Genomic DNA, 25,925 nt, shown 5'->3' on the forward strand with positions numbered 1-25,925 from the left:
AGGGGGAGGCGTTTCCAACAAAGTCAAAACCAGTTGGCACAAGTAACAACAGCAGAGAAAGAATGTAAGAACATCAGAACATCTACACATGTAGTCACTGCTCCACCCTCGGCAGCGCAACAACGTCAAGCCGATGAGAAATCCTCCAAAATGCGCAACACGACTCAAAATTCCTTTTCCTTCAAGAGGCAGCATGTATGAAAATGAAAATATAAAGGGCCTATGACTCCCTGAAAAATAGGTTTAAGATGACTTCTGCTACATTCACACCAACAGCGGGGGAGGTGTTTCCGGCGGCGTAATTACATTGTAGTCAATGTACTTCGCACGGCCTGGCGCGATTGCGTGCCCGGCGGCGTGTTTGGCACATTTCGCTACTTCGCCCATTTCGTTGGAGTTGGCTGAATTGAACTTTTGCCACCATCGCATCAGTGACAGCCAATCAGTCCACTTCATCAAATATGACAAAACACAGGAAGCAGTTGCAATACACCCATATTGTGTGCAGAACGTGTAGCATAGCAATGGAGGATAGCTTGATGATTGTTTGCAGGCACCTAGAGCTGTACGACACGGCGAGCTATGTGGACCGGGACCAAAAAGGAGATTGCTTGCAGGGAGATATAATATAATATAATAAGTGTGGAGGTTGGCTTATCTGTTGAGTTTGTTTGTTTAATTGTTTGTTCAAGTGTGACGCAAGCTAGCAAAGCTACAATAAAGTTAGCACCGTCAACAGTAGACCATATTGACTACACAGAGACAAAAGAAGCCGAAGCTGCGAAGCAGAAATCCCTCCTCTTCCTCCATTGGGGCGCGAAACAAATCTCATTGGAGAATATGTGCGAGACCAGCATCGCGTCACGATCTTTTTGGTTCAGCGTGAACAGAGCATAAGTATCAAGATAATGCAGACTATATTGGACATTTTCGTCCAGTCAGTCCAGCACAGCACTGTTAAAGTTGGACTTGCTTCCTGGTCTATGTGCTATAAAAATGCCATATGGCAAGTATTGCCATGGCGCTCCTCACCATCTCAGGTTTCATATTCTCCTTAGTGAGGGTGAGAGAGAGAGAGAGAGAGAGAGAGAGAGAGAGAGAGAGAGAGAGAGAGAGAGAGAGAGAGAGAGAGAGAGAGAGAGAGAGAGAGAGAGAGAGAGAGAGAGACATTCATATGCATGACGATTAAACCCCTTATCGTTCCAGCTTCCCCCAAATAACCCCAAATATTGTGATAAGACCAGCACTATTACGACTAGATAAGTGTTCACTATTGGATTTTGACGCTCACACTTGTCAGTTGACTTCCATCCATTCTTTTATTTTTCCTTCACTTCCGCCTTCCTGCCAATACATTCCCTTGTGCCTACCACCCACGCTTGGTGAACTCCTACACCTGCAGTCGCATTCTGTTAATGGTGTCAATACCCATTATATTTATCAACTCCGTTTATTCTCTGGGCATTCATCGGTCACAACTGCAATGTTTTTCAATATACCACTTGCGAGAATGAAACGACCTGTCTGAATGAGAATATTTGCAGGCATTGAGAGATGAAGCCTTATATTTGCATATAAAAAGGAAACAAATGTAGTAAGTAGCCTATTACACTGACATGAACTTCCATGTCAAAGTATCTTCAGTATGATTTGATGAGTAAATTACTCCTGTCTCAAAATGATATATTGAACTTACCACTGCCATTGTGAACGTCAGGAGAAGCAAATACAGTAGTCTCTCTCTCTCTGCGCATTGATGCATTTAGGATGCAAGTAATGTGGGTGTGTGTATTTGTGCTCCACCTAATCAACCACTAACTCGAACCAAAAACTGGTTCTACAAGGTAGGTGTTTTGTTTGTTTTGTTTTGTTTTTAATTGTTGAGGAGTGTCATCCTGGCACTCCTAACCATCTCAGGTTTCATCACCCTCCTTTGAGGAAAGGGGAAAAAAAGAAAGACATTAACTGTGAAAGTGACTGACGAGCATGACCAAATGATGCACTGACAGTCTAAAAAGAAATGTTTAGCCTAAAAAAATAAAATAAAAAATAAAAATCAATCTATCAATTAATTAATTAATTAATTAATTAATTAACCCAACAGTTCCATTACGCCCAATTCACACTGAACGCATAGTCTTTCTCAGGCTACGTTCACGCCGCAGGTTTTAATATACTCAATTCCGATTTATTGGTGAAATCTCTTTTTTTTTTTTTTGAGTTAGCATTCACTTTACAAATTAAATGCGAGCTGAGTCTGTCTGCTGTTATGCGTCTGCAAAGTGATCGCATGCACAGAATTAAGTACGACGTCGTGTTTGCGGAATACGTATGGTCCATCGTTAACCTGGCAATAGCAATAGCCAGATGGATATGCGCTTCACGCGATATCCATCTTACCAGCTAGAAATAAACGAAGCGCCTCTCACTGTTCAACATTTAACAAAGAAATGGTGAGTAATTCTGCGACAACAGAATTAATTGCAGTGTCCATTCCTCCATGTTAGGTTTGTTTGTATGTCCAACGTTGGCGGTTTCGTCCGGCGTTCCTGGTTTTGTCACAGTTGCATATCCCGCCCCCAAACACAATGTCACTCTGTGATTGTGTCATGACTCGAGTCATGCAGAAGTAATGTTTGGGTCTTATCTCATGTTTGGGGTCACACCTGGGTTAAGTTTGAGTAGAGTTCATTACCGTGCGCCAGAGTAAACAACCCGTTACATGTCTGTTTTGGGTATTGATGTAACTGCATCCAGTTTCAACTAGTTTAGGCTATATGATGTCTGGACCAGTGTTGCCGGTAACGCGTTACTTAGTAAAGCGTTACTCAAAAAAGTTGCTTTCTAAAGTAACTAATAGTCTAACACGTTACTTTATTCTACAAAGTAGTCTGATTAAAGTTACTGTCCAGAGAATCAATGCGTTACTCCACATTTTCATGAAGAAGGCAAACTATCTCACTGTTGTAACAGTCACAAACAACTACTGCTAACTACGAAGATGAGGCAGAAGTCATTGATCACCACACTGAATTCAGCCATGGTCTGGTCATGAATGGTTTGCACATTCAAAACAAAAGTGATGATACTTTTACTACTAGTTTTATTAACCAACAGGCACACAACACAACAAAAAAAGTGTGCATTATGGACCATAAAAGTGGTAAAAAAAATAATTTATTTCCATCCTCAACTGGTCCGTGAAGCATTATGGGATGAGGTCGTCTCCGCCCTCTCGCCAGGGGGAGTGACGTCAGACAAGTTACGTTTTCAGTAGGGGTGGAACAAAAAAACGATTCGACCGAACCATCGTTCGTCAAGGGGAGCTAAACGACCGTATCGGTTGCGAGTGAGGCTTTATGGTTTTCATAACAATAGCAAGAGTTCTGCGCCGTGCTTTACTTGTTTTGTTTACATTTCAGTAGCATCACCATTCAAGCTACTTCCGTGTTTCCGTGCTCGCGACACGGCGCGCGCGCGCGCAACGAGTGACAACATACAAATGGAGACAGTTAGCAGAAGCCGGTGCCGTACATCTCGGTATTTCCCATGGCTATCGAGTCCTCTCGGTGCACTTGTATGTCCCGGGCCGGCGTTGGTACTGCGCGCGAGCCAAAAAGAATAACTCCCGTGACGATCCAATGCATGGATTCAAACGACACAGGTATGTCCCACAGCCAACACACCAGCTAAGCTAAAAGCACACTGCAAGTATCTCATTTCTCAGTTTGTGGCTCCCTGTCAATGTCTACAACTAGCATGAGCAGCAGATAGGAGAACTGAGACGTGCCCGCGATTACGACAGCCCAAAAAACAAAATATAAACAGTAGTGATTCTGTGGTCATCATCGTGTCTCAGATTAAAAAAACAAAAAAAGATGTCATACATTAACCAAAAATGAAAGTGATGACAAAAGAAAAAAAAATTGTTAAATACAAAAATTGTTGATTAAAAAGGGAAATGAACTTTTGGCAATATTTTTGCATATATTAAGTGGTTAAAATGTGTTTGATAGATTTATTGTTCCATAAGGTGGCTTCATATTTCTTTTGGCTGGACGGTAGGTTTATTTCATGTCTTAAATTTATGTTTCTGAAATACTTCACAATGTGCAAATATTCTGTTTAATTGTGTTGGTGTCTGTCTAAAGGTTAAATATTTATATTTAACATTAAATTATCAACCTTTTGTTTTCCTGATCCTTATTTCGAAGAGAAAAAACAAACAAACCAAAAAACAATTATAACTGTCAATAACTACTAATAAATATTTAAACTGATACATGTGTACACACTGGAATAGCGGAACAAACAAACAATAGAGGAATTTAGGGGATTTTCATTTTCAACCTGGATAGATTTTTATTTTTTGTTTTATAAAAAGTATTTACGTTACAAGAAGTCAAGAGAGACTGCCTATTTTGTTTTTCATAAAAAAAAACCTTTATTTTCATGTTAAAAATGCACTTTCAATAAAGTATTTGGAACTCCGTTTCTACTGCATTATTTTTATGTTGAGATGGTGTTATTGGCAGCTGCTGAAAGTAACTAAAAAAGTAACTTTTAATCTAACTTAGTTACTTTTAAAATCAAGTAATCAGTAACGCAATTTAGTTACTTTTAAAACCAAGTAATCAGTAAAGTAACTAAGTTACTTTTTCAAGGTAACTGTGGCAACACTGGTCTGGACTATGTGATGTCAGGAATCTTTTCTGCTATATGATGTTTGTTGATGTCAGGAACTATCTGTAATTACTGGGTTAGCAGCCAATCAGAGAATTCCATGTCAGTACTAGTACTCACATGTCTAGCCTCAACCAATGATATTGATTGACTGTCTATATAAGGGTCTGAGAATCGTGTGTGTGTTGCCGGATTATTGTCCACCTGTTCGTGTGTACAGCATCTCTGGGTTTCAGTGCCTCTCGATGTGAATAAATAGATAAAATCTTATTTGTGTATGCACCTTTGGGTTCCAAACCTCTCAGCACACAACAGATTGGTCCAAACCACCAGTGGTTCAGAACGGCGCTTATCAGCGGGAGCGGAACGACATGTTTTCTCTGGGGTTTGTGAACCCCAAATACCGTGAGAATTCTTCTTGTGAGAGCAAGCGTACCAGGGCAAGTCCGTCGTCGTGGTTCATATTTTTACCATCTCCTATCTACAAGAGTGGAGCATGAGGAGGTAGAAGTAATATTTTGTGAAAGTGAAGCGTTCGGTGTGCGCGAAATCCATTGACTACAATGCAAATGCGCCGCCCAAACACCTCCCCCTGCTTTTGGTGTGAATGCAGCATAAAGCGCCAATTGACTCCGATGTTTAACACTCCGACTTCCGTCACTAGTCGCTCCAACCTCTTCCAACGATTACGTCATGTCATTGCCATGCGTAATAAATGAGTCGTGCGCGTGCCTAATTACTAATATCACCACAAATGTCATCTTTATGCTTCATGATTTAAGTGGGATTAAATTGAAGTGAAATATAAATTCATACCTGTTACTTGAAACAACTTTGTCGATTCACATACATCTGGCGAGAATGTCTCAACCCTCTACAACACTGATCCCCTCTGATATGCTTGACTAATTTTGGCAATTGAACAGATGGTCTTGCATATTATGACTTATACACTGAAATCGTGCTGGCATGTTTTAGAGAGGACAACCATTAGACTGAAAAACAACTAATCCGATTCGATCAGCAAGATCTACGTAGGTATTCATTTGGAAAATGTGATAAATGTGGGCACATTGTGCTAACTGTAGGCTAAATGTACACAAGCATTTGAAAAGATCCACATTGAAAATTTAATTTCAGTTTCAAGAATTGTGCCCAACCTATGGAGAAAAACTGTAAAACATTTGCTTTGCAAGACCTCATAAAGCAGCCTTGTTTTTACTAGATATAATGCATAGTGTAGCTTTTCAAAAGAGGAAGTATCTGTTAACCTGAAACCTGAGCTGCTCTATCAGACATGTTCTGAAAATATGCATTCGAAATTATTTCAATAAAAGGGATAAAATAATGAACTTAAATCAACAGAGCAATCAAAACGGTGGAGTTAATAGACACCAAATATCTCAAAGTATGTTGATCGTACACTGTTTGAAACAGTATACTTGAGGAGTTAACGCTACAGATGTTGAATAAATGTACTCATTTGCTTTCCACAATGGTTGTTTGATAGATTTCTAAACACATGATTAATTCAAAATTTTTCATTAACCATAAAGATTTTGTTTTAATATGATACCATTCTTTATTTGGTAAAACCAAATTATCCATTTATTGACAACTCCAGCCCTTTTTTGTTATTTTGGTGGGTGTCATATGCCTGACCATGAACTGATTCCGATTATTATCAATAAATAACAATAATATTAAGATAGTGAATACAACAACATAGAAACAAACAGAAAAGCAAGTATTAGTGGCATAGTTGTTGTGTAACAGTGTTAGGCGTGGCCTAGTGTCTTCCAGCAGTGAAACTGGTTGCTCAGTGACGCTTTGTTTATCCCGTTCACTGCCTTTGAATGATTTTGGTTTGTATTTTGTATAAGGACTTTTACTCTGCCACTTCCGTGACTTGTCTGCTTCCGGGTCCAAATTCTGCTCTTCATGTCACAGGACACTGGCCAATCATAGAACCAGCAGACATCCAGAGTGGGGTTATAGAATCTATGGAAAGGTTTTCCACCAACACTGACTCAGTGGACCGGCCATTTGACACTAGGGATGGGTACCGAAGACGGTACTTTTGTGGTATGGACCGATTTGTATCGATACTTCCAAGCACCGATTCACGTAAAATTAAACGGTGCCATCTTTCGGTTCTGAAGCACGTCGTTTTAAGTTGTGACTGTGCGGGAGTATGTGAGTTGACAATTTTCCATGGTGCACTTCAACGCAACATTATATGCAGATTACGCACCCGGCATTCTGACGTCACCCACTCGTGGGAGCCAGGCCGTTCTGGAGCCGCGGGGTCGGTCGGTGGAAGCGACTGCCGGCGAGCGGGAACCGCGACCCCGGTGGCAGCTCGGCTGAGAGACCGACCGCCAAACCCGCGGGTGCCACCGCCTCTGCCTCAGTCCACTCAACCGGGTCCAGGCCAGGCCGTGCCCGGTGGAGGGACGCCTACATTTCCAGGTTTGGAAACGAGCAAGATTTTTGCACTGCGAAGCTAAACAAATACAGTTTATGGAGGAGGAAAGCCCCCGCTGAGAACTTGCATCAATTGTCACATATGAATATATAAAATATCTCAATATAAAACATGCTCTATTTTGATTACAAAACATTTGAAGTTGTGAATTGGTATTGTCATATATGTTAGTGTGCAAGAGATCATGGATGGCATAAGCGGTTTAATGCCCTTTGATGAGTGCAATTTTCTGGGATTAATGAATTTAGTGGGGGTAACCAACCTCTGCAATTGATATTTACGCAGAAGTCTGGAAATTAGGGTCTGGGAAAGTATAGAATTTTGGAATCTTAAATGTGTAGGAACCCTGTACATATTATGCTGAAAATTATCAAAGAATGCAAGTTTAGTTGTATAGCTTGGCCGCTCTCCATTTGCAACATATCAATTTGATATGAGATGTTTGATAAATACTTAATTCATCTATCCATTTTCTTAACTGTTTGCTCCTCACAAGAGTTGCAGGGGGTGCTGGAGCCTATCCCAGCTGGCTTTGGGCAGTAGGCGGGGTACGCCCTGGACTGGCTGCCAGCCAATCGCAGAAATACTTAATTTAGCGAATCTCTAAATTAATTTAGCAATCCAACACAATTATAGACCTTTCTGAATGGGTGTTTGAGGAGGGAAACATCTAAAACATGCAGGATAGATTTGTTCAACCTTGGATGAAATTATGTGGTATTACACACGCCTCCCGCTGCATTTTATATTAATTTATAAACTTAAACTGAAATCATGAAATTGGTCATCTGATCTCTCAATGCAATTAAATCTTTAGCCTACAAACATTCTAAACTGCAAAATATAAGCAATTATAAACAAAAGGTCTCAACGCAATTGACTAATTTTCTTGACGAGAAGAGCGGTTTAAGTGCAAACTTGCCCGCAGAGAATGACTGCTGCCGGGTATTCAATGGATTCCACTCACGAGACATTGTCAGCTCTCAGCTTGTCCTGAAGATGTCTTCATATCTGCTCCTCGAAGGTATGAAGTCAGATGCTTGTGGCCCCTCCCATGTCCTGTGACTCTCACTACTAGACCTTGTCCTCGACGATGTCTCCACGGCAATGTGTCATGTCTTCGGTCACCAAATGGAAGAGACGAGCAGGAACAAAGCCACAGGCTCTATCTTCTTATCTCAACAAATTCAGGTCGATACAGTGCCCCCCTCTCATTCACTGCCAGTCATTTTAGAAAATTTTCACATTTTTTTAATACTCACGTGATATCACATTCAATAATTATATATAAACCAAATCTACCAAATAACAGAATAGACTCCCTACTTTTTGCCCCGTCCCGTTCTTTTATAATTGACAGTAGAAAAATGTAGGTTTGCCAAAATACAGCCATTTCTCCCATGGACTCTGAAACTGTGTTAAATTCGTACAAAATGGGGCAATGATGTCATCTACCGGTGGTTGGGCATCAGTAAAGTTGTTTCCAAGTTTGATATTTACAGTGGAGCATAATCAGATTCGCCCCAGTTTAGCACCGCTCTAAAAATTACAATTGACAAGTATACTTGTCAAAGGCAGTGAATGAGTTAAAAGGAACACAGCTTGGGTCATGTTTTTTCTCCCTGCCCCTTCCTTGTGTTTTGCTTTATTTTTCATCCAACAAACTCTGGGTGCTGACTCTCATGACCTGCCAAACGTACAGTTCTGTCTCTCTCTGTTGGTCATTAGTATGTTCATGTTGATGTTAATTTCATTGCTCTGTAATTGTACATGACCAATGACAACAAAAACGTTTGAGTAAGGTGGTGGACCAAAAACTGAGGAAGTAGAGCCGAGGCAGGTGTGCTCTTTAACATAATTTTATTTAAAGAAAAACAAGCCAAACAAGGTATTGGGATAATGAAAAATAAACAATGTACAAAACAAGATACAACCGGGAAGAAACTTCCTCATACCAGAATAAACCAGACAGGACTTTGAGGCGCAGTAAAGAAGGTGTGGCAAAAACAGTGAACCAACAAGGACTGAAAGAAGGCAGGGAACTTAACACACATACGAGACAAGAGAAACCTTGACAAGACACACGTGGCTGGTTGGATGACACGAGGGACTATGATGACAAACACAGGTGAACACATTAACCTAACGAGACACAGGACACAAGGAAAACATGACAAAACTAAACGGACCAAAACCAAACCCCCAGATCATGACACATTTAATTCAATTTCACCGATAGTAATGGGTTCCTTATTCGCCCTTAACAAAGTTTAATGGAAATTAACAGTTTAATGTCAATTAATTCTGGATGGTGGACTAAGACATGTCCACAGTACTTTTAAAGTTGAACCAGCAGCCTTTTGACGAGTGTCTTATATCCCCTTCTCTGATGCCATTTTAGCCTTCAAGACCTTATGCAATGTTTCCATGATGCATTCCTTGTTGTTGACCACATTATAAGCCGTCAAGTGCACCAAAGAGTCAAAATCTTTCTCAAAGTAGGTGAGATTGCTTGTGGTGAATGGAGAGTTGTTGCTGCACACGTCCACCTGTCCAGCTTTTATTTCCTCTTCAGTTTTGCGCTCCACACCTATGAAGGCAAAATGAGAATAATCATTGTCTGTGATGTGTGATTCAAACAGATCAGTACCAAAAGATAAAATGAACACAATCGACAAACTATAACTTCAAACTTGATCAATGAATATCAATCAGTTCAGTAATAAGTGATCATTTGGATTTTAATGAATAATAATCATGGATTAAATAGCATAATGATTCACTTTTTTAGACATGGTATACCTGGTTGTTTGAAGTGTTTGAATGAAACATTGACAAGAGGGAAATGAATCACAATTGGTGCCTTGGGATTCTCCACATCTTCCAAGATGTAAACCTCCCTCTGAGGTGCTTCTTCCAGAGTGGTAAAATCAATATGGGGGAAGGGGATGTCATGGTCTTTACAGTAAGCCGCTGTCAACTTCAGTTCCTGTTAACGTGAGAGTATGAGAATGGAACATTTGTCATCACTTTCAAATAGATCTGTTAAAAAGAGGTTCACGTTTACCCGGAAGATATTGTCTGGGTTCCAGGAATAGTCAAGGGAAATGATAACATCCACTTCTCTCTCTGGACGTAGGACCGGGGCACAGCCGACATTTATGTGATGGCCAGAATCAATCAGTTGTAGAATGGTGTCACTGGGCGTAAGTGAGTTTGGAAATGCATCGATGTGTGTTTCTGGGAAATTAATGAATAGAATCAATAACATAAATGTATGACCTTGATGCAATCCAACAAGTAAGCAGTAAAGTATAAATCAGCAAATCGATGTAGCCCTGGCTCTGATGCAACGTGGTAGATCCTGCTTGCAATGACTCACCATTTTTGTAGTTCAAACTTCTCCCAATCTGACATCACTATAGTTGTGAAAGTACTCCTGGAACTTGTTACGAATCTTATTTCCAACTGCCCAGCTTGCACATGTATCTAATTCTGCCCTTTTCATCAAAGTGAGATGTAAATTCACTTGGAAGGAATGTTGACTGATAAACACTAATTTTATCACTATACTACAAGCATGGCTGTGTAAACAATGGCACGCGGTGGAACTCTTGAAGAAAAGAGGCTGTGTTTAGTCTACATGATCATCTGCAGGAATAGCACCCGGTAATCTGACAATAGCCAGATTGATAATTGTAATTCACTCAAGGGAGTTCTTCACATTATCAATCTGGGACTGCTCCACAGTGATTTGCTCGGGAAAGGCGGGACAATCGATGTGTCATCCTGTACACGTTCATCATGGGGGAAAAAACAAAAAAAAACACACAAAAAAACAACACAAACATCTTTACCAGATATACCACTTTCTCATTGAGGACTCTTTTGTCCTGTCTAGGAAAATCAAAGCCTGGGTGGCTTCAAATTTCTTGAACTTCAATGAGGAGAAAACAGAAGTTATGGTCTTTGGTCCCAGCGGCTCTTCTTATCCTGCCGACTTGGGTCCTCTATCTAAAGCCAACAGACTCAAACCTGGGTGTCAAGATGAGCAGTGACCGACAAATTGCCGCTGTTGTCAAATCCAGCTTTTTTCATCTTGGGCAGCTGGCTAAGGTCAAAAATCTCTTATCTCAGCAGCACTTAGAAACGGTAATCCATTCCTGTGTCCAGCTCGGCTGGATTACTGTAATGCACTTTACTTTGGAATCAGCCAGTCCTCCCTCCAGCATCTCCAGCTTGTCCAAAATGCTGCTGCTCGTCTCCTTACTGGTGCCCGGAAGAGGGAACACATAACCCCTATTCTGGCCTCTCTTCACTGGCTGCCAATGAAATTTAGAGTCCACTTTAAGATTCTTCTATTTGTTTTCAAATCTCTCAATGGTCTTGCCCCACCTTATCTCGCCGAGCTCTTGCACCCCTACACACCTGCCCGGTGCCTCAGGTCAGCAGAGCAGACTCAATTGGAGGTACTGAGGGCTAAGCGGCGGCTTAGAGGAGATCGAGCCCTTGCTGTTGCCGGTCCCTCCCTTTGGAACGACCTTCCACAAAATATTAGGCAATCCCCCTCTTTATCCTCTTTTAAAACACATCTTAAACCACATCTGTATTCTTTGGCTTTTGGCGCACCATGAGACTTGTTTTTGGTGTTTTGTGGTGTGTATGAATTTCATGTTTAATCTACTTATTTACCTATGCATTTATTTATTTACTCGCCTACTTATTATTAATTTACTGATGTACAAATTACGCACTTCAAAATGTTTGCTTTGTTCTTCTTCTGGTACCTTATTCTTTACTGCACAACCGATTTATGTTTTCATGGACAGAACTTTGTATACAGTAATGCCTGTTCTTAAAGCGCATTATAAATAAAGTTGAGTTGAGTTGAGATAAAAATGCATTAAGCGCCTCTTACTGTTCAAAATTCAACAAGGAAACAGTGAGTAATTCTGCGAGAACAGAATAAACTGCAGCGTCCATTTGTGTTAGGTTTGTTTGTTTGTTTGTTTGTTTGTTTCCCCCGGCGTCAGCGCTTCGTAGTTTCGTCATAGCGTCATGTCCCGCCCTAAACAACGCCTGACTGGTCCAAACTAAAAAAAGGTCAGTTGCGAACGGATCCGCGGGAGCAGCACAAGATGAATTGTCATAGTATTTGTGAACAAATACCACGAGAATTCAGCTTGCTGGCCAGGTTATGGTACAGGGGCATTATACATCATGCATGTGGGGCGGACATGAGTGGACCCAGTCATTTTCTTGGGTTGGGAGGGGTTGGTACTTAGATTTTAGTGAGGAATTGACATTTTAATAGGGCTAAAAGCTCAAATAAGTTGATTCATTATTATATGCGACCTTTAAAATTGAGCAAAAATCCCCCATCCCCTCTCTCACCCACAACTCAAAACACACACAAAAACACAATAATGCTCATCTTTTTGAGCATTGTCTTGTAGAGTATTCAATTGAATATAAATGTGAAAGGGCTTGCAAGTCATTTATTCTGTTTTCACAACATCTGAGCTTCATTGGAATTGAGCAATGTAATATTGGACAAAAGTTTTGCAACTGCTTACACCTGTTATATATATATATATATTATATTTATATATATATATATATATATATATATATATATATATATATATATATATATATATATATATATATATATATATATATATATATATATATATATATTGTGCTGCTCGTAAAACAGAGACAACAAAACATTTTGCAATGATGATCTTTACAACATTAAAAACAATGAGCGCATACCTTTCCAGGCTGTGAAGTTGCTATTTGTATTGTAGTTTGAATGCAGAAGAAGACCATTCATGAAATTGTGTACTTGAGAACTAATTGGGCGATTCCTCAAGAAATCACTGATGATTCCGGAGACATTTGTGGATGGATCTATGCGGCGTGTATCAAGAGTTGAAGGCTTATTATCAGCCTCTGTCAAAAGGAGGAATGTATACGTTATTTATTATAGACCATGGCACATTAATGTTAAATCAACAACTTCCAAGTGTAAATATTACGGAGCCCCTAAGGTGACATGGTAGAAAAAAAAAACAAAAAAACTTTGCGTTCTCTCGCAAACAATGGCGGAGCCAGAGGGGGGTGGCACGTGCCCCTGCTGAAATGTGATTGGACCCAGCAGACGCCAAATGATTGACATATCACGGCACCGGCGCAGTGACGTCGCACACCTGGCCGATGCAGCCTGCCAGCATTTTTTTTCCAAGCAGACGCCTACTAATTGTTATGCCCCTCCTGAACAGTAGCTGGCGCTACTTACGACAAAGCATTATAATCCACCTCACTAGGAGTTTGGAGAAGGAGAATCATCTGTTTTAAGGAGCAGTCTCCTGAGTACCGAGAATGCATGTTGGCGTTTGGCTATATCATGTTTGTTTGCCTGTGAGATGTGAGTAACTGTTTAAAATAACTTTTATGTTCAGATTATGGGTGTCAAAATTGTCGCATTATTATCTCGTTAACTTAAAGTGCCTTTAACGGCACTAATTTTTTTTTAACGCTCGATTAACGACCGCTCCTTATTTGGAAAGCCTCTACTCAGGGAATTCTAGTCACCACGCAGTAGAAACGTCCACGTCAAAACTACCCAATAGAAATGCACTGGAGCTAAAATACAGTGTTTAAGGGGCAGAATATAGGTGGAGGAGCAATTTGGACTGTGTCTTACCACTACCACCCGTGCCTTGCTTTGAAAGAACGCACTCGGTTAGCCGTTGCGTTCGCACCGAGCACCAAGAGGCGTCCATGGGCACTGTGAAACCCCTGTGAGAGTAAAGAGCCGAATGGACGCCGTCTTGACAGTTGGAGTGAGCACAAGCCTATTTATCTTTAAATGTGAGGCGTATTTTATTCAGCATCTCCACAAAATATCTCAACAGGGTGAAAGTGATGTGTTCGCTGTAACAGTCGAGCGGCCTCAGCTGCGTCTCGCATCCGAGAACTTAACAAAATAAAAGCGTCCGACGTCATAAAAAGGAGTCACTATAACACAATTTAGCAGTAATAAATTAAATGATACTGCCTAATGTGTGGGGATTGGCGTCAAGTTGTATTTTACAATATTAAAATGTGCAGAAACTCGCAAGTTACTTATTGTTTAAAATTACAGAGCTATTAATATGAAAAGAACACATCGGTCGTTTCTGGTTCCTATGCAGTAAAAATTCGTCATTTTACAATGCACATCCTATTTCACTTCACAAAATAAAAGCCTAGAGCGAATGCATATATTTGTGGGGACTGTGTTGTATTTTACAGTTTTAAAAATGTGCATAATTTCACAAGTTACTTCATGTTAAAAATTAGGCAGCTCCTAATATGAAAAGAGAAATGCATTGAGCTTTCACTATTGTCTTACAAATGCAATTATACCATGTTGTAGTGAGAGAAAAATGACCAAAACAAATCAGTCACGCTTTGGTTTGGTTTTACAGTACAGCACATATTTTATTTTTATTTTTTTAAACTTTTTTTCTTGAATTGTTATGAAATTACTCTATCAATGAATTTTTTAATTTTTTTAAATTGAATTATTATGAAATTGCTCTGTCAATGACAAAAAAATTAAAACCATATTGAAATTGGGGGGGTACATTTTATTGTAAATGTAGGTATAAATTGAGATATAAAATGTGCAATTAATGTGTGATTAATAGTCAGTTAATTATTGAAGTAATGCGATTAATTATGATTACAAATTTTAATCCACTGACAACTCTAGTTCAGATAGATTGTTTTGGACGGACATCAATAAGCAACGTAGTTTTGTGCAAGGTAAAAATAAGTATGTTGTTGTTGTTATGCAATACAATAGCACCCTCCAATGGTTGAAAGTTCAAACCGACACTAACTGACGTTTGCATTTACAGGTAGAAGGGGAGGATTTATTAACATGATTATTAATTAATCACATTAATAAATTATGTGGTTGTAAATGAAGTAGTAGTTGGAGTAACAAATGTATTTTTCATAGGGTGTGTGGAAAATGAAGTTTGGCACTTCGACAGGATCTTTAGTCATACTGTAATACAAATTTACATTATGTTCATATTATAATGTTATGTTGATAAAAGTACTGTAATTGCATGAATACAGTATCTGCATGTGCGTGCAAGTTCATTCAAGTTAAACAGTGCTGAATTATTATTTTTTTGTACATTTTATACATTCTTAATAAACGGCACATTATGTACAAAAATCTCCCCTGTGCTTAATATGTAGTTAAATATATTTGAACATCGATAGAGACTCCGATTGAAATTAATTTTCATGAAAACAAATTTGGCATCATCTTTGGATGAAGTATCCTTGGCCCCCCCCTGGCCCCCCTATTTATAAAAGTCTGGCTCCGCCACTGCTCGCAAAGATTGCGAGGGAACACAATCTTTGCGAGGGTTCCCTCGCAAACTTTGCGAGAGAACGCAAAGTTTTTTGTTTTTTTTGCGTTTGCAATCTTTGCGAGAGAACGCAAAGTTGTTTTGCGAGGGAACGCAAAATGTTTTGCGAGGGAACGCAAAATGTTTTGCGAGGGAACGCAAAGTTTTTGTTTTTTCTACCATGTCACCTTAGGGGCTCCGGAAAATATAGTCATTAATATTGGTCACATTTTGTATTCACAGTATGCATTAGAGTATATAGGAGTTGAGTGCCTTCAGTATTGCACAATGCCTAGAACTTCTTGTCCTTATTTGTGTTGCATACCTTGATCACATTTCTTTCTCCACAACATTTTATTGTACATGGTTGTGTCAGCTTTTTATAATCATCCTGAAGTGTTATCTGATTGATATTGTTTGGGCCAACTTTTGTCTTGCATCTACATTCTGAATTATTTGAATGTTGACAATGAACTACACAGACACAAATTGGACATGAAGCCGTTAATGTACAGTTCTAGTAGGTGCAACTATGACAACATTTGGTTTATTCTGCTAAAATACAAAAATGTTGGACGAGTGGCTGGGTGACAAAACCCACCCACAAGCTTAATGAGGACAAGTGTATATGGATGGATTGATAACTATCAACATATTATTATTTTATTCTCAAACAGCTAGTACACAATTTAGTCATAGCTTTACCTATGTTGTTGATAAGTGGTCCAAACCAGGAGTCAGGCTCAGCTTCCAAACCAGAAGCAAGCATGAATAATTGAGCTAGGTTGACTGAAAAGCAACTGCTCCATATTCCTAAATGAAAAGAAAAATGAGGACCTTAAATTGCTTCTCTGTTATTGTATTAATGTTGCAGTAGCAGAAACAAGCTATACATTACCAATCAGGTAAGGGATGCGGACTTCTGTGAGTTTTTTGACAAGATGACCGAGGAAAAACTGACTGCCAAAGTCTTCAGCTCGCACAAAAGTCCCATACTTTTGAAAGCCAACCTCATAGGGGGTGAACTCGCACCACTCTGGTAATTGGTAATATAGAGTTAATACATATTCTGGCTAATAAAATTGAACTAATAAAACACCAACAAAGCTATGTACCAGCTTCTGAATCAAAGCCTGTCTTCTCCTTCATATTGACAGCAGTGTATATGGGGAGAGGGTTTTGGCCTTCATTCACTGTCCTCTGCTGCTCAGAGAGGGTACTGGTCATTTTCTGCAATTGTCATCACATTATGATTGTCCTTTTGAAAGTAAATATATAGTCTGAACTAAAATATGACTAAGTGTGCAGCTGCTTACCTTACCAAAAGCAACTTGCTCATAAATCAGTCCTGCCATGTCAGCAAGTGACACAATGTGGCCTTCATTCAACTTTTTTAACATCTCTTGCCTGTAATATCCCATTTTCTCTGCAGAGAAAATACTCAGGACACTCTTACTTAGTTCTTTCCTTAGTTCAGCAATGGTACTGTCTATACCGTCCTGTGACCAGTTTGCTTCTTGGGACAAAGCAGTCATAGCCCTGTTAACAATGAAAACAACTCATACCATTAAAGGGCTGACATGTAGTGTGCATGTTTCCAATCTAACACAGATGTAACTGTTATCTTTTTCCAGCCAAATATCCCCATTACAAAAAATAAAATAAAATAAATGAGTGCTGTCAAGCGATTAAATTTTATTTCCAAAAAAACCCCCCAGACAACTGACGCACTCAAAGTTGTTTCAAGTAAAAGGCCTTTATTAAACATGGTCACTTAATTAAATAATTGCCTACGTGTTTCGGCCTTTGTAGGCCTTTATCAGGGCAAGCTGGATGGGCTGTCATTTATCCATCCATCAATCCATTTTCTTGACCGCTTATTCCTCACAAGGGTCGCGGGGGGGTGCTGCCGCCTATCTCAGCTGGCTTTGGGCAGTAGGCGGGGGACACCCTGGACTGGTTGCCAGCCAATCGCAGGGCACACAGAGACGAAGAACCATCCACACTCACAAGCATACCTAGGGACAATTCGGAGCGCCCAATCAACCTGCCATGCATGTCTTTGGAATGTGGGGGGAGACCGGAGTACCCGGAGAAGACCCACGCGGGCACGGGGAGAACATGCAAACTCCACCCAGGAAGGCCGGAGCCTGGACCCCAACCGGAGTCCTCAGAACTGGGAGGCGGACGTGCTCACCACTCTACCACCGTGCCGCCCGGGCTGTCATTTAGAATGCTTTAAATGGGTAGGTCACATGTTCCATGTGGGCTGGGCACACAGTCAGCTGGTACTAAACATCCAATCAGCAATACGTCTAAAAGCCACTACTAAAAAAATGAAACACATTTAATATACAATTATTTACAATATGTTCTTACAAAAGAGTTTGGAAAGAAAAGGAGTGAAGTCCAATTCAACATTGAGAACAGGAACCTTAGTGGCTCTTAAAGTGTAAATCCAAAAAGACTCCCTCTGCAGGAGTATTTTTTATTTTTTTATTTTTATTTTTTTAATCTATCATCTCCCCTTATAGGCTCAGGTATTATCTATACCAAAGGCTTTTAGAGTGTTGTTGCAATGATTTGAACATTTATAATGCAGTGCCATAGGGTATAGACTAGGGTTGCCAGTTCTTATGGCTTGTTTGTGCTTGGCAACTCTGGATTTAAATTTGCGCTTAGGCCTACCAATGTAGAAACAGCCAAAAAGGCATTCAACTTTGTACACCACATAGTGTTGCAGTTAATAAATGAATATATATTTTTGATTTAATGTATTTCGTAAAAAATCTGGTGGTCTTTATGTTATCACATTGCGCACAATTGCCTCATCTAAAGTGGCTTGTCATTATTGTGCTGAGCCATGTCTTTTTTTGTAAAGGGGGAAGATAGCTTTTGACTAGATGTATTTACTTGTAAAAAAACAAAACAACACTGTATTCGCACTTCAAAATGTTTGCTTAGTCCTTGTTTACTGCAAAACTGATGTTTATGTACAGCAACGCCTGTTCTTAAAGCGCTTTATAAATAAAGTTGACTTGAGTTGAGTTGAGATTATTGCTAAGGGTGGGTAAGCTAATTGTTGGAGTATGTGGAAGTATTTTCTTAGGTAAGCTGTCACTTGTAAGGAGACTCCGATTTTGTTTAATTTTGTTTATGTTTATGTTATGTTTATGATTAGCTTTGGCGGTATAAGGTGTTACAAAATCCACTTGATTTCTACTTATTCATTCTTTTGTTTTGAAATTAATAATGGAATTAATGTAAAATCATCAAATAGAAAGTATATTTGGATTCTAAGAATGTTCTAATAGATTTCTTTGGTCCTAGAATATTGGGACTATTCTCTTGTAAAATACAACTGTTGTGCAAAACGATCAAAACAAACGTTAGCGCAAACATCTTTACCAGATAAAAATTGAAAAAAATCTTGCTGTTCAAATTTAACAAGGAAACGGTGAGTACTTCTGTGAGAACAGAAATTATTGCAGCGTCCATTCAACTGTTAGGTTTGTTTGCTTCACTACACCATCGGCGCTTATTGGTTTTGTCCCGCCCTAAACAATGGCTGATTGGTCCGACCTAAAAAAAAGGTCGGCTGCAAACGAATCAGCGGGAGTGGTACAAGATGTATTCTCCGGAGTTTGTGAACTCACACATACATCTTGCTGGCAAGGTTAGTTTGCGAGGCCCCGTGGAAGTAACTTGAGCAGGGTATTTATTGCTCTGAGATGATACAAATTATTTGAATTTGGCTTTGCAGAATGTGCAAATCAGAAAGTAAAACTACCTATAGTAAATGTTCATTCATATTCCTGCAACTGACTCCTCCAAATTTAGCTGCACACTGAGTTAACTGAGTTAACTAAGTTATTTTTTAAACACTTTAATGAATTTAAATGAATCTACAGAGTTAACACTTTAATTTTGACAGCCCTAAAAACACATGCATGCGCGCACACGCACACTAATTATCGAGTATTTAACCACAATATAAGACTATTATACAGTTAGATATTGCTTTTTAATGACAAAACAAACTTACCAAGTTGATCCAGATACTCCAGTGATATAAGAGACAGTATCTAGCAATTGTATTTCCTTCAGGCCCTTCAAACTACCAAGCAGGCCTGTCATTGCTCTGGATCCTCCCCCTGAACCCACCAATGCTATAGTTGGTACCTAAATAATGAATACACATGTGAAAAGGAAGACAACAGCTTGATATGACAACTGTAGATTGAGAGATGCTTCTAATCAATATTGTTTTTTTTGTTTTTGTTTTTTTTAAAGGATTTGACTCTTTTACAATTAGTGTAAATGAAAATCATTAGTGTAAAGAAAATCATTCTCAAAATGACCATGAGCCATCGTACATCAAATCTCAAACATGGTGAAATGAAAGCAGTATTATGGCAGCTGCTAATGGAACAGGCTCAATGTTGTTTATTGATAATGTAATTGCTGACAGAAGTACGGAGGAACAGTGAGGAGTGTAAGAAAAGCTGTAGGGTTGGTGTCACAAACACACATATTTCAAACCCAAACTACAGGTTTTCACATTTGAATCCGCCTGGAGTCTGAAGGTGTTTTGCACACTGCACTTGCTCATTGTAAAAAGTCTGTGAGTGGGGGAGTGTGCAGCAACAGTGGCACCCTGGCCGGTGCAACCTTCAGCATAGTTGGAAGGGCTAACGTATTAACCTACCAGTAAACAGGAAGGCTGTTCCTGCTGGTTTAGACAAGAAATAGAAGATACCTCAGCAAGATCTGTTTGCAAAAGAAAGCCCTAGCTTTTGTCATTTCAAGGTGAAGGGGTGTTGGTTTTCACATTTTTTTACTATATAAGCAACACCAGTTCACAATTGCGGCATTTTTATTCTGATAAACATTGACACATTTACATTATTTATTGACTGTGTATTTCAAAGATATTTTAACTTAGATTCAAATAGAAATAATAAAAAAAAAACATACAATACAAACATAATTAAAACAATTGCACCTATCAGCAGAGAAAAGTGAGGGAATCAGTGGATGTTGCTTGCCATGGTCCGAGGAATGTTCAGGGAATTTGAGTGAATGCTCAGACACATGGAAAAATTAGAGGGCTAATTGCATGTAAGTAGTAAAATTAGCTTCAGAACGGCAATATTGTTCTCTGCTAGGAAGTGTCAGATGCTCAGGGTGTTGTGAGCAAGCGCGTTGTCAAGGTGAAGGAGACACAAGCCAACTATCACCTAGCAAACACCACAGGATCTCATTGTACACATTTTGGTTGATGATCTGGCCCACACTGAAGTGGAAAACTCATAATTTGGCGTTTGGGTTTGAAAGATATATTTTGTGACATCTGTCCAGGAACCTTTCTGCGGAACCTCATATTGTATTCTTGAAGCTTGAGACTTTTACATCATAATGTAGTTGTTGCGCACCTGATCTGGTGATGGTGGGGAGTCCAGGCCAAAGAGCTGTTGCATTTTCTGCCCCACAATGAGCTTTCTCTTCTTCAAATATTCTTTTTCTTGTTGTGGAATGTCAAAATCCAGACGAACTGCAATATATTCGTCAATGCTGCAGATTTTTAAGACAATAAAAGAACAGCTGAAGTCAACATTAGGATTTGTATGGAATCTTGTAGATATTGCACACAAGGAATTTCCTTATTGTCAAAAGAGGTACATCAAAATTGAAGTTTGTATTTTAAGTATAACAGCGAAAAGGAGGACGTTTACCATTCATGTGTCTCAACATTTAAATCCACTGTGTCCTGTGACAAAGAAAAACACATCGGTCAGTGACGGTCACTTGATAACATGGATCAAAAAAATGAAAGAGAATAAAATTGAATTAGAAATCAACTTGATTGAAAATGATTTTGCCGAGATTCTTAGTTTATAGTTGATTCATTGAGCTCATTGATGTAATTATTGAAAGGGAAATTTTAGAAAAGACTTACAAAGGCAATATAAAGTAGAGTATACTGTGTACTCTGCATGAAGAGGTTTTAAACTGTGTGTATGAATAAAGTAGCAACGAAGTGGTCTCAAACCAGCAGCCTGGGGGCCATTGTAGCTCCCTACTTAATTTAAAAGTTTAACGTTAATACGGCCCAAAACTTTTTTGACAATTTTTTTTTATTTATTTTTTAATTGTTAGTTTGTTTTTCCTATCACTTAAGGGCTACCATAACTCAGGCTTATGACAGCTTGCGATGAAATGCAATTCTTAAGTGACATCAAGTGGAACGAAAAGATCCTGTCACGCAATCCGAGTCATTTCTTTTTTGAATGCACGGAAAAAGTTGCAAAGTTGTCAAGAAATCACACGTCATTACTCAGGTAGACGTGCTGGGAGTATGCAAAGTACCAGGGACATGAGAGAGAGGACCGGGTCACCAAACGTGTTCATGTTCATATGAACCACTTGTGTTCTGAACTGTTATCAATAAAGATTGAGGAAACTGGATTAGTCGTCAGCTTTATTTTTTACATATATTTTATAATGTTGTAAAAGCAATCACTTTATACAATTTTTTTTCAGGGAGTTATTAACATTTTCTAGCATTTCTCTCTTGTTTACATGCTCTCAACCTTCATAAAAAAAAAAATGGTACATTACTTTAATAGAAAGGCGTGCAAAAATAGCAGACAGAAAAAAAATCTGCGAAACTGTGAGGCATCGAAAGGTGACCGCGTTATATAACGAGGAAACACAGCCAGGTAATGATTCCCATTGAAATGAATGGGAATGCAATTAAGAAAAAAATAAAAATTTTCTTTTCTCAGTAAGTTTTCTTTTTTTTTTTTTTTTTTTTTTTACTTATCAGCGCGGTTAAAATACTGTACAATATAGAAATAAGTGAAAATACACTTTCTTGTGAGGTGCTACCATAGGGTTCTGTTTTGCATACAGTTATGGTTGTTTGTGTGTCGTTGAAAATGTGGTGCATAAACCGTGGTTGTAAACAAGGTTTATGCAATATTGAACACAATAATAGCATGTTCCTTGTGCGATACACACTACCTGATCAATGACAAGGGAAACGTTGCTTGTGTGCTTCGGTGGTAGTGGCTGAAGCCTTGTAGAACTTGAGGTGGTGATATCATCAACAGAAGACTGAGAGACATTCAAATAGGTTCAATTGAGCTTTACTCACTTTCATCAAAATCCACAAATAGCAGTCTAAAATGAAATAGAACTACAACACAATTTAATCAAAACTTGTTCAATGTAATAGAAAAATATTAAATACAAAGACAATGGTCATAAGAAGAAAATCTACTCATCGTAAGAAAGTTTCTCACAAAAAAACAAACCTACAGAGAACTTTATTGACAGAAACTCACTGAAACGCCAAGTTCAGTCTCCAAGTCTCTGTTTATGTAGAAACGCAACTTGGTGGCTTCCTTTGCCACTAAAGTCTGATTCTCAGGACAGGCACCACGAAGCTTCATTACTTTACCCAGAGAATCTATGGAAAACATATAGGATATTATTGACTGCTAAAATCTCTGCATCACTTGTAAAAGTTGGATATTTCTTAAAACCTCAAACGTTATCAACTTATCACCACTGCTAGCATCCAACAGTGTGTGGATTATTAATAATAATAATTGTCCTAACTGTTATATATGAAACAGTTATCAATATATGTGAAGTAGCTATATGAATTGGCAGATTTGAGCTAACCAATATCATCACTAAATTAAAACAAAGTCATATTGTTGAGGAAAAAAAAAATCTCTTAACATACAATACCAGATTTGTTTAATAGCTTGTCAACATTGATGTCCAAAACAGAGAATGGTGCAGCCTAAAGGAAAGACATGTTAGAAATACCGTAAATATTACTGAATGAATACATGCCAAGATGACCACTAGCAACTTTAGTACCTACTTAAATATGATGGAACTCAGACAATAAGGGCCTTATTTTCATAGACAGCCGCATGTGTGCCCAGTGTAGAAATTGGGGCATCTTCATTTCATGCCAGAGCAAGTTTAATTTACAGTGTTTGGGTATTTGGTCGACCGGCGCAACTAGCTGGGCATTCTGATTCTTAGAGGCATTGATGTTGAAGTGGTGAGGAATAAAAACTGTTCCTAGGCCTTCAAACTGTGCCTTCACACGATCAGTGGCACTGTTTGGGGACCACTGCCTTTAAGTAAAAAATAAATAAATAAATAAAATATCTAGGTTGTGCTTGTGCATTGCAATGTTGGGATGTCAGTGCAATGTAAATATTTGAATACTTTTGTCATCGTTTTTTTGTACTATTGAGCTAAATCTCAAAATGGCTTGCACGGGCGTGTATGGGCTATTGGCTATCCAGTCATATATTCAGATCAGTGATTCACGCACTCAAGTCCTCAGCTATTCACGTGTCATAGAGGCCCGTTCCTCCTCCGTCCACGAGGAGGCAGTGTTGCTGTCTCCAATGAACTGGACGAGCAGTCTCCTGTTTCTCGTTTAAGACTGGAAATTGAAAAACGCAAAACGAGCCTTTATTCTCTATTTAATACAAGTCAAGCAAAATGCGACCCTAATTAAATTCCCTCGAGCTTACTCTGCTTTGACAAGAAGTTCTTCTTCTACTATTAAATGTTCTTCTTCTACACCTTATGCCTATGTATGTGGTGGAGGAGAGAGAACAGGTAGATGGAGGATTTCGGACTAGGTATTTGCAACATCAGCCATCCTTTCTTCAATCTTCACTGTCTAACTTTTTGATAATGGCAACCTTTGTTTCTATGGAGTTTGCCTGGCGTTTATTCCCACCACCACCACCACAGCTTTGTGCTTCTGCCATGTCAACTGTGCAACTCTGCTGAGCTGAATATCATGGGAATGAAGGGAGCCGCTTCAGTTGGCCGAGAATCAAGTCAGCTATTTACTCCACAAAGGACAAACTGATATTTCTTACTGTGCCCGTCTACGAAAATACCAAGAAAGAAAACTCCACCCATGCACATTGTTAGCACTAGACTGAGACTCGCACTGGGCTTAAAAATAGGGCCCTCCTATGTCCTGTTTTGAGTGTGGATTTGATGTGACTTACCAGGAGGATGCCATTACTGAGATATTCACAAGGTGGTTCCTCACTAAAAAGAAAAAGAAAAGAGGAGGTAGTTGCTGCCATACACAGTACTTATAGTAATATTTGGGGACTGTTGTCACAAAAGATATAGTATATTTGAAAATCCAAAGTACAACAGAGTTTTCTGCTTTAATGTGAGCCAGACAATCAACCAGCCTGTCAGTTCACGAGAAGAGACTGGAGGACAACTCGTGGCCGAATGTCCTTATCCCCTAATACAGTAGTGGGCAAACTCGGTCCTCGAGGGCCGGAGTCCTGCAGGTTTTGGATGTTTCCCGTCTCTAGCACAGTTGGTATATGATCAGCTCATCAACAAGCTCGGAATAAGCCTGATACCGATCCTGTTGATTGGAATCTGCTTGTGTTGAAAGACGGAAACCTCCAAAATGCCATTTTTATTTATTTATTTTTTTCTTGAAAAGCATTTGTTTTGTAGAAATGAGGATTCTGCCTGATAGGGTATGGCGATGATATGTTTTGTGACATCAGTCCTGGAACTTATATTCCTCTCATGCAAGCCAATGTTAATTCAAATTGCAATATACATTAAGTCAAGTCTGATACCTTTGGAGCATTTCAAACTGTATTAAAATGTGGTCCGTTGTCTAAAAAAAGAAAACAAAACATGCAAATATGTTATTTTTGAGACAATAAGAGTGTTTTTTCTTAATATTATAGATATAGAGACATTTTCAGTAAAAAAACAAAACAAAAAAAACAGTAGGGATAATGACTCTCTTGTGTGGCTCACACGCCTCATAGTGAGTTAATGAGGGTGAGCCACAGTGACGGACTTTCAGGGCACCGACCATTAAGGTGCATTGCAGAGTTTACTATAATATTAAAGAGGTTGTCTGCCGGATTCACTCAGGAAAATGCACTTTTTAAATACAGGATGTACACACTTTAACTTTCTCTCAGTCTACACATCTGTGTTTTTGTTAATCTTTTGTGGTAATTTCGTCCTAAACCCCCACCTCCCCAACCTGTATTTTGCCACTTTGTGTTTGTTTTGTAAACAGCGGGACGTTTCTGTGGAAAGACAGTATTTACAACCCTCCAGCAAATCGCAGAGCGGGGGGTGGCGTGTCGCAAACGGGGCCGGGCGAATAATGTGTCAGCTGCGTGACGTCACTCCTGCGGCAATTTGAAAGCACGCACGAATTTTTTTTTATCACTCACTCACTCACTCACAGAAGCTTACGTGTGTGTCCCCCGCTCTGAGATTGGCTG

General features: G+C 39.2%; 3 protein-coding genes and 1 long non-coding RNA gene across 5 annotated transcripts in view; 2 read left to right on the plus strand and 2 right to left on the minus strand.

Moving 5' to 3' along the window:
• Positions 1 to 1,754, minus strand: part of LOC144001237 (cytosolic phospholipase A2 beta-like) — a 49,415-nt gene extending 47,661 nt beyond the window's left edge. Inside the window, exon 1 of the mRNA XM_077495404.1 lies at positions 1,697 to 1,754. Coding sequence (XP_077351530.1) covers positions 1,697 to 1,705 — 9 coding nt within the window. The 5' untranslated portion in view covers positions 1,706 to 1,754. The remainder of the gene's footprint in view (positions 1 to 1,696) is intronic.
• A 1,447-nt stretch (positions 1,755 to 3,201) lies between these two features.
• Positions 3,202 to 25,925, plus strand: part of LOC144001471 (uncharacterized) — a 185,964-nt gene continuing 163,240 nt past the window's right edge. The window contains exon 1 of the long non-coding RNA XR_013278496.1: positions 3,202 to 3,664. This is a non-coding gene — a long non-coding RNA (uncharacterized LOC144001471). The remainder of the gene's footprint in view (positions 3,665 to 25,925) is intronic.
• Positions 9,027 to 25,925, minus strand: part of pla2g4f.1 (phospholipase A2, group IVF, tandem duplicate 1) — a 28,814-nt gene continuing 11,915 nt past the window's right edge. The window contains exons 10-25 of the mRNA XM_077496202.1: positions 25,257 to 25,297; positions 24,654 to 24,696; positions 23,353 to 23,407; positions 22,941 to 23,065; positions 22,618 to 22,710; positions 21,327 to 21,361; positions 21,027 to 21,165; positions 19,637 to 19,773; positions 16,908 to 17,130; positions 16,707 to 16,821; positions 16,490 to 16,627; positions 16,297 to 16,404; positions 12,950 to 13,129; positions 10,239 to 10,411; positions 9,974 to 10,160; positions 9,027 to 9,761 (exon numbers count right to left, since the gene is read on the minus strand). Of these exons, the coding sequence (XP_077352328.1) occupies positions 9,544 to 9,761; positions 9,974 to 10,160; positions 10,239 to 10,411; positions 12,950 to 13,129; positions 16,297 to 16,404; positions 16,490 to 16,627; positions 16,707 to 16,821; positions 16,908 to 17,130; positions 19,637 to 19,773; positions 21,027 to 21,165; positions 21,327 to 21,361; positions 22,618 to 22,710; positions 22,941 to 23,065; positions 23,353 to 23,407; positions 24,654 to 24,696; positions 25,257 to 25,297 (2,010 nt within the window). The 3' untranslated portion in view covers positions 9,027 to 9,543. The remainder of the gene's footprint in view (positions 9,762 to 9,973; positions 10,161 to 10,238; positions 10,412 to 12,949; positions 13,130 to 16,296; positions 16,405 to 16,489; positions 16,628 to 16,706; positions 16,822 to 16,907; positions 17,131 to 19,636; positions 19,774 to 21,026; positions 21,166 to 21,326; positions 21,362 to 22,617; positions 22,711 to 22,940; positions 23,066 to 23,352; positions 23,408 to 24,653; positions 24,697 to 25,256; positions 25,298 to 25,925) is intronic.
• The window catches only part of vax1 (ventral anterior homeobox 1), a 51,503-nt gene continuing 39,109 nt past the window's right edge, over positions 13,532 to 25,925 (plus strand). The window contains exon 1 of one of the 2 annotated variants that reach the window (XM_077496204.1): positions 13,532 to 13,604. In XM_077496204.1, coding sequence (XP_077352330.1) covers positions 13,559 to 13,604 — 46 coding nt within the window. In that variant the 5' untranslated portion in view covers positions 13,532 to 13,558. The remainder of the gene's footprint in view (positions 13,605 to 25,925) is intronic. The other variant, XM_077496203.1, reaches the window with a different exon arrangement.

This window comes from Festucalex cinctus, chromosome 14 (assembly GCF_051991245.1).
Source record: "Festucalex cinctus isolate MCC-2025b chromosome 14, RoL_Fcin_1.0, whole genome shotgun sequence".
Taxonomy (NCBI): Eukaryota; Metazoa; Chordata; class Actinopteri; order Syngnathiformes; family Syngnathidae; genus Festucalex; species Festucalex cinctus.